The sequence below is a fragment of the Rhinolophus sinicus genome, linkage group LG05, assembly GCF_036562045.2.
Source record: "Rhinolophus sinicus isolate RSC01 linkage group LG05, ASM3656204v1, whole genome shotgun sequence".
NCBI classification, from domain to species: domain Eukaryota; kingdom Metazoa; phylum Chordata; class Mammalia; order Chiroptera; family Rhinolophidae; genus Rhinolophus; species Rhinolophus sinicus.
The window spans coordinates 63,855,126-63,864,822 of NC_133755.1; the positions used below are offsets into that span (position 1 = coordinate 63,855,126).

Consider the following 9,697-nt stretch of genomic DNA (forward strand, 5'->3'; position numbering starts at 1 on the left):
TTTAAAACTATTTAAAGTAAGTTTTTAAAACTATTTAAAAACTATTTTATGGCCGTTGAAGAACTCTTTTAGAGAATTTTAAATGCCATTAAAAGCTAACAAGATGTTTTACTAGAATTTCCACATCAAAGATGTTAATTATTTAATACTTTAATGCTGGATGGAAAATTTAAAGCTATCAAGGATTTACCCAGATAGGACTATCTTCATAGACTGTTTCTCCTCCTTTCTTTCTAGAATTCACATTATTTTGCTCCCAAGGTTATTTCATAAACTTCTCTGGAAAAAAATTAGTAATGAAAGTTAAAAGAAAAGAAAACATCAAAACATAAGATGTTCAGTATCTTATGCTCAACTGCTTGGTAAACATGGAGGTTAGCTTTATAAAAACTGGTTCACTTATCTGTTGAGCAAAGGATTTTTTTTAATTAAATTTATTGGGGTGACAATGGTTAGTAAAATTACATTTTTACTAACAATTCTAAAATACATCATTTATCACATTGTATGTTCACCACCCAAAGTCAGTTCTCCTTGATTTGTTGTTTTAACTCTTGCTCTCCTACCTGAGGGCTTGGATGCCCCCACAGAGGGGGATTTCCAGGAGGCCATCTGGCAGTTGCTCACAGTCAGAAGTGAAGCGAACCAGTTCCTCCTAGGCAGGTGGCCAAAATTACAGTTGATCCCTCCTGGCCTGACTGAACATTGCCCCATATGGTGACAGCCATCAGACCAGGGCCCAGGTCTCCCTTTGAGGCTCTTGTGAGGGGTGGGAGAGTTGCTGGCTTGAACACAGAGGGTGAAGGGGCTGAACCCCACCCAGGCACAGACATTGACCTGGGACCCACTCTGCATGGTGGTGTGGCCCCAACACTCCCAAAGGGAAAGTCAGCCTGATATCACTGCACAGTACTAAGAGGTGCACAGAGGAAATTATCTTCTGAGTAGAGGGGCCAAGATTTGTTCTTGTTTCTAAATTCTGAGAAGGGTGAGTTGAAGTGACCTTTGTTTCTTGGCCTGAAGCACTGAGTTACTGCAGGAAGCTGGGAACACAGTTGAAGGAAAGATAGGTGAGGTCAGAAAAACATACATAAAGCATTTAAGAATGGCTGTAAAGACTTCAAAGAAAAATTTTTAAGAGGTAGGGAGCAGCCAGGGAGAAACTCAAAATCATGGAGATTATAGATATGCTTCCTGGCCTCCCTAATTGCTACAATTACATAGAATGAGCAAGTTACTCTCCGTATGTTTGTCCCTTACGGGCGCTGGGATTGTCTACAAACAATGCACCCAAGTGGAGAACTTCCTTGTTATTTAAACACTATTCTCTGTGCTTTCTTCCTCAGGGTCTCAGGCTAAACCATCCGTCTTCATCTTCCAACCATCTTCAGACCAGTTAAAAACTGGAAGTGCCTCTGTTGTGTGCTTGCTGAATGGCTTCTACCCCAAGGAAGTCAATGTCAAGTGGAAAGTAGATGGCGTTGTCCAAACCCGTGGCATCCAGAACAGTGCTACAGAGCAGGATAGCAAAGACAACACCTATAGCCTCAGCAGTACCCTGACACTGTCCAGTTCAGAGTATGAAAGTCATGATGTCTATGCGTGTGAAGTCACCCACGCGAGCCTAACTTCTGCCCTTGCCAAGAGCTTCGATAGGAAAAGCTGTTGAGAGAGAGGCCTACCAGGCCCCATCATCTGTGCCTTAGTCTTAGCCTTCCCTCTTCCCCTCCTCAGGCCTTGGGCCTGTTTCCCAAGAGACCTACCCATACTACAATACCCCAACCCCTCTTCCCACCATATCCCCCCATCACTTTGGCTTTAATCATGCTAATATTTGGGGGGAAATGAATAAATAAAGTGAATCTTTGCACCTGTGCTTGCTCCTCCCTGATTTAATGGTTGTTAATATTGGTTTTCCAGTTACCAAGTTTATCATCTAAGAAAGTAAATATTGAGTTGCTATAAAATACATCATTATTTATAAAACTCTTCAACCTTTCTGTGTGGCTTCAGAGTGAGGGATGGAATGTAGGCACCATTTTCCTTGTGTGGGGTCCTACTCCCATGCAGATGGCAGGTGGGCACCATCTTTCCTGTGTTGAGCCCTCCCCTCATGCCCATCTGAATTGGTCTGGTGAGCTCGGCTTTCTTCACCCTCATTACTCACTGAGACATACCCCCCCACCCCACCCCACACACACACACACACAACTCCATATTGCACAAGGCTTTATCAGCAGCAGAACCTTACTGGAGCTGGCAACCAGCAGCAGGCCTCAGTGTGTCCTGGCTTTTTGTGGAGCTACCCCCGACCCAGTACTGGTGGCAGCCATCCTCGGTTCACAGCGTGGCCTCTCCCACGCACCTACAGGTCCAGCACAGGCAGCAACCAACTGTGGATCACTTTGTAGCTCCTACCAGGTAGAGCCCGACTGGTCACAAGCAGTGATTAACCTGGGCCTGCACTGGAGCCCCTCCCAAGAGGCCCCAGAACAAACATACTTGGAGATTGGCTTCAGATCATAACAGAGCACCACTGAATTAACCCCACAAGTGGCACACAAAAAGGGTGGTCTAACAGGCACCAGAACCTGCCAGGCAGAATCCTGCTCCATGTGGTAAGCTGCCCACACAGCAGCCCATAAGCTGTGGACATGGCCAAACCCACAGCCAGTCAGCCTGAGGGTCAATCCCATCTACTTGTGTGGCAAAAACAATCAAGGTTCAAATATAACAGAAGAGCCCACATGACCCACACAAGGGGCACTCTTGGAGCACCCAGTCCAGGAACCAGGGAGACTGTGCCACTGGGCCCCACAGGGCACCTACTATGTTAAGCCACCTGGCAAAACTGGGAGATGTAGCAGATCTACCCAATACATAGAAACAAACACAGAGAGGCAGCCAAAATGAGGAAACAAAGAAATACATCTCAAATGAAAAAACAGGAGCAAACTCCAGAAAAAGAAATAAACAAAATGGAGGTAAGCACCTACCAAAAACAGAGTTCAAACCACTGGTTGGAAGGATGCTCGAGGAACTTAGTGAGAACTTCAACAAAGAGATAGCAATCATTTAAAAAATGACATAGAGGGCCGGCCCGGTGGCTCAGGCGGTTAGAGCTCCGTGCTCCTAACTCCGAAGGCTGCCGGTTCGATTCCCACATGGGCCAGTGGGCTCTCAACCACAAGGTTGCCAGTTCAATTCCTCGACTCCCGCAAGGGATGGTGGGCAGCGCCCCCTGCAACTAAAAGATTGAACACGGCACCTTGAGCTGAGCTGCCGCTGAGCTCCCGGATGGCTCAGTTGGTTGGAGCCTGTCCTCTCAACCACAAGGTTGCCGGTTCGACTCCCGCAAGGGATGGTGGGCTGTGCCCCCTGCAACTAGCAACGGCAACTGGACCTGGAGCTGAGCTGTGCCCTCCACAACTAAGACTGCAAGAACAACAACTTGAAGCTGAACAGAACCCTCCACAACTAAGATTGAAAGGACAACAATTTGACCATTGTTCCCCAATAAAGTCCTGTTCCCCTTCCCCAATAAAATCTTTAAAAAAAAAAAATGACATAGAAACCATAAAAAAGAACCAGTCAGAAGTGAAGAATGCAATAACTGAAATGAAGAATGCACTAGAAGGAATCACCAGCAGACTAGAGGAAGCAGAGGATCGAATCATTGATTTGGAAGATAAGGTAGCAGAAAACTCCCAATTGGAACAGCAAAAAGACAAAATAATTTTTTTAAAAAACTGAGGATAGTTTAAGAGACCTCTGAGACAACATCAAGTATAAGAATATTTGCATCACAGAGGTGCCAGAAGGAGAAGAGAAAAGCAAGGGATTGAGAATCTATTTGAAGGAATAATGACTGAAAACTTCCCTAACCTGCCGAAGGAAATAGACATACAAGCCCAGGAAGTGCAGAGAGTCCCAAACAAGATGAGCCAAAACAGGCCCACACCAAGACACATAATTAAAATGGCAAAAGTGAAAGACAAAGAGACAATCCTAAAAGCAGCAAGAGAAAAGCAATTAGTAACTTATAAGGGAGCTCCCATAAGGTTGTTAACTGATTTCTCTACAGAAACTTTGCAGGGATTGGTATAAAATATTCAAACTAATTAAAAGTAAGGTTCTACAACCAAGATTACTCTATCCAGCAAAGCAATCATTTAGAATCAAAAGATAGATAAAGAGCTTCCCAGACAAGAAAAAACTAAAGGAATTCATCATCACTTACCCAGTATTACAAGGAATTTTAGTGAGACTTCCGTAAGACGAAAAAAAAAAAAAAGATAAAAAATGTGAATAATACAATGGTAATAGTTACATATCTATCAATGATTACTTTCAATGTAAATGGCTTAAATGCTCCAATCAAAAAATAGGGTGGCTGAATGGATGAGAAAACAAAACCTCTTACATATGCTGCCTATAAGAGACTCACTTCAGGTTGAAAGATATACACAGACAGCAAGTAAAGGAGATAGAAAAAACATATTTCATGAAAATGGAAGCCAAAAAAAAGAAAAGAAAAGAAACAAAAAAAAACTGGATAACAATGCTTATACCAGACAAAGTAGACTTTAAAACAAGGGCCTTTAAAGTGACAAGTGATTTTAAAACAAGTGACAAAGAAGGACCCAGTAATCCCACTTCTGAGTATTTATCTGAAGAAACTCAAAACACTACTTCAAGGGTATGTGTGCATCTATATTTCCACTGCAGTATTGTTTACAATGGCCAAGATGTGGAGGCAGCCTGGATTCCATCAATGGATGAATGGATAAAGAGGAGGGGGTACATATAGACAATAGAATGTTGTTTGGCCATGGAAAGGAATGGGTTCTTGCCAACTGCAGTGGCATGGATAGACCTGGAGGGTGTTGTGCTGAGTGGAGTATGTCAGACAGAGAAAGAGAGATGCAATATGATTTCACTTATATGTGGACTCTAAAAAACAAAAGAAACAAACAAACACAAGGGAAAGAAGCTCATAGATACAGAGAACATTTTGATGGTTGCCAGATTGGAGGGGGGTTTAGGGATGTAGGTGAAAAAAAGGGAAAGGATTAAGAAGTTGAAATTGGTTTTTACAAAGCAGTTTTGTGGATGTAGGATATAGCACAAGGAATATAGTCGATAATATTGTAATAACTATGTATCATGTCAGATGTGTACTAGATTTATTGGAGTGGTAGATGGGAGGGGGTTGGTGGACAGGGTGAAAAAGGTGAATGGATTAAGAAGTAAAAATTGGTAATTACAAATCAGTCATGGGGATGTAAAGTAAAGCACAGGGAATATAGTCAATAATGTGGTAATAACTATGTATGGTGTCAGGTGAGTACTAGACTAGCCAGGGGGATCACTTCTTAAATCATACAAATGTCTAAACACTATGTTTACAACTGAAATTAATATAAAATAATATTGAATGTTAACTGTAATAGAAAAATTAGAAAGTGGGAGGAAAGGTGAAGGAGAATAAGAGGTTAAAATGTCCAGGTATAAAACAAATAAGTCATAGGGATGTAATGTACAGCATGGGGAATATAGTCAATAATATTGTGATAGCATGGTATGGTGTCAGATGATTGCCGGACTTACAGTGATCACTTCTTCAGGTATATAAATGTTGAACAACTATAATGTACACCTAAAACTGATATAATGTTGTATGTTAGCTATATTTCCCAATAAAAATCTTTTAAAAACCATCATCCTCTGTTCTCCCCTTAACCTCTGTCATCTACAAGATACTCCTCCATGAAACCCATAAGCCACCTGTGTTCACACCCCATTCCCATGGTATGAGAGGCTTGCTTCCTTGTTTCTCCTCCTTAGTGGGCCCCAAAGTCCTTTTAAGGTGACAGTTGTACAGTCACATGTCCTGTGATCCAGTTGAGCCTACTTGAGAATTTACCAAGAGCAAATTTTAAAAAAAAGAAAGAAAGAAAGACAAAGAAAGAAACAGCTATAAAGAGAGTCATTCATTGCAACATTATATACAATAATTAAAAATGAAATAAAAACAACCTAGATAAACAAGCAATACGGAAATGTTTAAGTCCGTTATGGCACTTTGACTTAATGGAATATTATGCCTTCATTATATTTTTAAACATGTACCAAGGGCCTCCTATCTGCCCAAGACCATACTGAGCACTTTACAACCTAATTTAATTATCAGTATACTGCAAGGTTAAAAGTGTTCACCAAAATGTTGGGCAGGTCCTCTAAAGCTGAGAGATGTTCTCTTTCTATTACCCAGCAATCCCACTCCTAGATGACTGCATCCCCGCCCACCAAAACACTTATTCAAGAATTTTCAGAGTGGCTTCATTTATACAAGCCAAAAAACTAGAAATAATCCAAAAACTCCAAATGCTGAAGGAACAGACCTTCAGGTTAAAGGACAGAATTAACTTGGGCCAGATCTTGGGATCCCATTTAGGAAAGGTTGTATGTTTGGGAAGTAGAAGGGGAGGGGAGCATATATGAAACCAGCTTTGACTCTCCTCCCTCACTCCTGCATGGGCATCCTCACCCTTCCCCTCTCGTCTACTCATTCAATGAAAAAACACTGAGCACCTTGCTCAGTCTATACTCTGAAAGAGGTACAGAAATAACTTACACTGTATCCTTTCCCTCACTAAACGTATAATCTAGTTTTTCTACTTTCTTTCCTTTCGCTTGTCAGTACTGGAGCATTGAAAAAGACAGTCATGAAAAAGCAGGATAAGGAAACAGCATTGAAATTCTACCTCCTGAGAATATTCCTTGTTATCAAAACTTTGATATTTTGCAATTCTGAGTAGAGTTCAGAAAGACTCAGTAATATACCTTCAAATAATATAAACTTGCTCACCCATCCTTAGCGGCAAATTCAAAAATCAAGGGCACTTCTAATCGGGTTATGAAATCAAAGCAAGCCCCTTGTCATAAAGCAAAGCTCTGAAGTCAGACACAACGTGACCCAGGAAGAGAAGACAGGTGTCTGTCAAAAAGATATGCTTAAGTGTCCACTCCCAGTCCCTATAAATGTGACCTCATTTTGGAACGGGGTCTTCAGAAATGTAATAAAGTTAAGATGAGGTCATACTAGAATGCTGGTGAAGATGTAATTGAAACTGGATTATTCATAAAGTGCTGGTGGGAATGTGAAATGGTGCAGTTACTTTGTAAAAAAGTTGTCAGTTTCAGGAAAAAATAAGCAAAACACACCTAACCAAATGACCCAGCAATTACACCCCTGGGCACTTATCCCCAAGAAATGAAAAATTATGCTCACACAAAAATCTGTGCATAATTGTTGAGAGCAGCTTTATGTGTAATAGTCAAAAACTGGAAACAACAAACATGTCCCTGAATAAGTGAATGGCTAAACAAAGTGTGATACATCCATACCATGGAATACTACGTAGCAATAAAAAGAAACAAAGTACTGATGCATGTAACTTGGATGATTCTGAAGTGCATTATACTGAGTGAAAAAAGCCAACCCCAACAGGTCATATACCATATTATTTTTATACAACATTCTTGAAATGACAAAATTATAGAGATGGAGATTACTGGTTGCCAGAGGTTAGGGATGGTGGGGGAAAGGAGAGAGAATGTGACTATGAAAGGAGTAGCAAAAGGAAAGTCTTGGTGGTAATGGAATAATCTTGTTTCTTGATTGCAGTGGTGGTTCCATACATCTAAACATGTAATAAAATTGCCTAAAACTATACACACGTTGTACCAATGTCAAATTGCTGGTTTTGATATTGTATTATAATTATGTAAGAAGTAACCATCAGGGGAAACTAAGTGACAGGCACACCAAACCTCTCTGTTCTATTTTTGCACCTTCCTGTGAATCTATAATTATTTCAAAACAAAAAGTTAAACAGAAAAAGATAAGGTCATATTGGATTAGGATGGGCCCTAAATTCAGTGACTGGTGTCCTGATGTGAAGAGGGAGATTAGAGGTGCAGAGACAGGCAGTGCCACGGGTCGATAGAGGCAGTAATTGGAGGGATGTAGCTGCAAGTTTAGGAACATCAAGGGTTGCCGGGAAGCTACCAGAGTTAGGGAAGAGGCAGGGAGGGCTTCTCCCTCAGAGCCTCGGGAAGGAGCCACCTTGACTTCAGAGTTCTGGCCTCCAAAACTGTGAGAGAATTAATTTCTGTTGTTTTAATCCGCCCAGTTTACGGTACTTGGTTACCACAACTGAAGCAAGCTAATATAACAGTGATGACAGAGATGAGAGTTCTGTTCTCAACAAACTTCCGTCTATACTAACAAGTTGGCCTCAGCAAGTGTTCATACTCCCCAGAGATGGCTGGCCAAACACCCACAGAGAAATGCGATGCTATGGGTCTGAGATTTCCATGAATCCAAAAAGTTCAGGGAAACATGCGTTAAAGGCTAAACAGATAAGAGATCCGGGCTGCTTCTCGTGGGACTTCCGGCATACTTTTTTGGCTCTGAAAATGAACTTTGGAGTTAGAAAGCCCCCGCTTGACCAGTAACTGGCTGTGTGACTCTGAGAAATTTCCTAACTTCTGTGGGCCTCGCTTTCTCGCCTGTAAGCTGCAGCTAATGATGGCAGCTTGATTGGTATAAAGGTATAAAGATTACAAGACATAGCACATGTAAAGAGCTCAGCACACTGTCTGGTACATATCAAAGCTCAGTGAGGGCTGCCTATTGAATGAGCACACGGTGCTGTCACTGATCTTCAGAATGAGCTAACTCTTTGGCTCCAAAGTCCTCTAGGCCCCACGGTAGATCTAAGGCAAAAATGAGGAAAGAAAAGCAAAAAATAAAGAAAAGGAAAAGAGGAGAAATTCAAGAGAAAGGAATGAAAAGGGAAGAGAAAAAAAAAAGAATGAGAAAAGGTTTGTCAAGGAAAACTTGGAGGGCTCTGGAATGACCTGCCCCCACCTGTGGCATGGTTGGTACTTTCTCCAGGGCAGAGCTAGAGTGTCAGCACACTTCCAGGCTTACCATGTGTGAAACAGCAATCATTCCTGAGCGAGAGGAGGCCCACACTCACGGCACCGAGCTGGGCATCAACTGTGAGGGAGTGAAAATGCCTGGACATCTTGGAAGCAATATATGGATTATATGTAGACTAAGACATAGTAAGAAAAATTAAAACTTCCTGGTGGTTGGCAGTGGGTTTAAAATAATAATAAATGTTTAACATCACAAAATTGGGGCAGTCCAACTGCTAACCAATCCCCTGCACCTGCCACTCTTGTGGGACCCCACACCCTCCCAAGTACCTTTGGGAACACCGTGTGCCCTCTGTGCCTCCTTTGCCCTGTCTGTAAGGCAAAGGTCTGGAGTGGGGACTGTGAAGTCTTTTTCCAGCCCTAATGTATATATGTTAGAGTGGGATTCTCTGTGGCTTCAAAAATGGGCTATAGTTTTCTATTAGCTTTTTTTCTCCAAAAGGAGAATTTTTCAGAATTAACCATGTGTTTTAGAGTTGGTACCAAGACGTTTCCCACAAGTCCCTAAGCAACTCAACATGTTAAACATATTATTTTGGAGAAAAGGGAAAGGGAGTAGAAAGGATAAGTAAAGAAATGCTTTTAAAATATCAGGAAATAGAAGATGGAGAGAAAGAAATTAACAAGAGATGGGGAGACAGAGGAGGAAGAAGAAGCAAAGGATTAATAGAGAATAAGAAGTAAA

The 9,697-nt window shown here is 41.6% G+C and overlaps 1 gene segment (V, D, J or C); it reads left to right on the forward strand.

The window, feature by feature from the left end:
• LOC109439652 (immunoglobulin kappa light chain) overlaps positions 1-1,875 on the forward strand; it is a 264,553-nt gene extending 262,678 nt beyond the window's left edge. Inside the window, 1 exon segment of the V gene segment in view lies at positions 1,347-1,875. Coding sequence covers positions 1,347-1,669 — 323 coding nt within the window.
• The last annotated feature ends 7,822 nt before the right edge of the window (positions 1,876-9,697 follow it).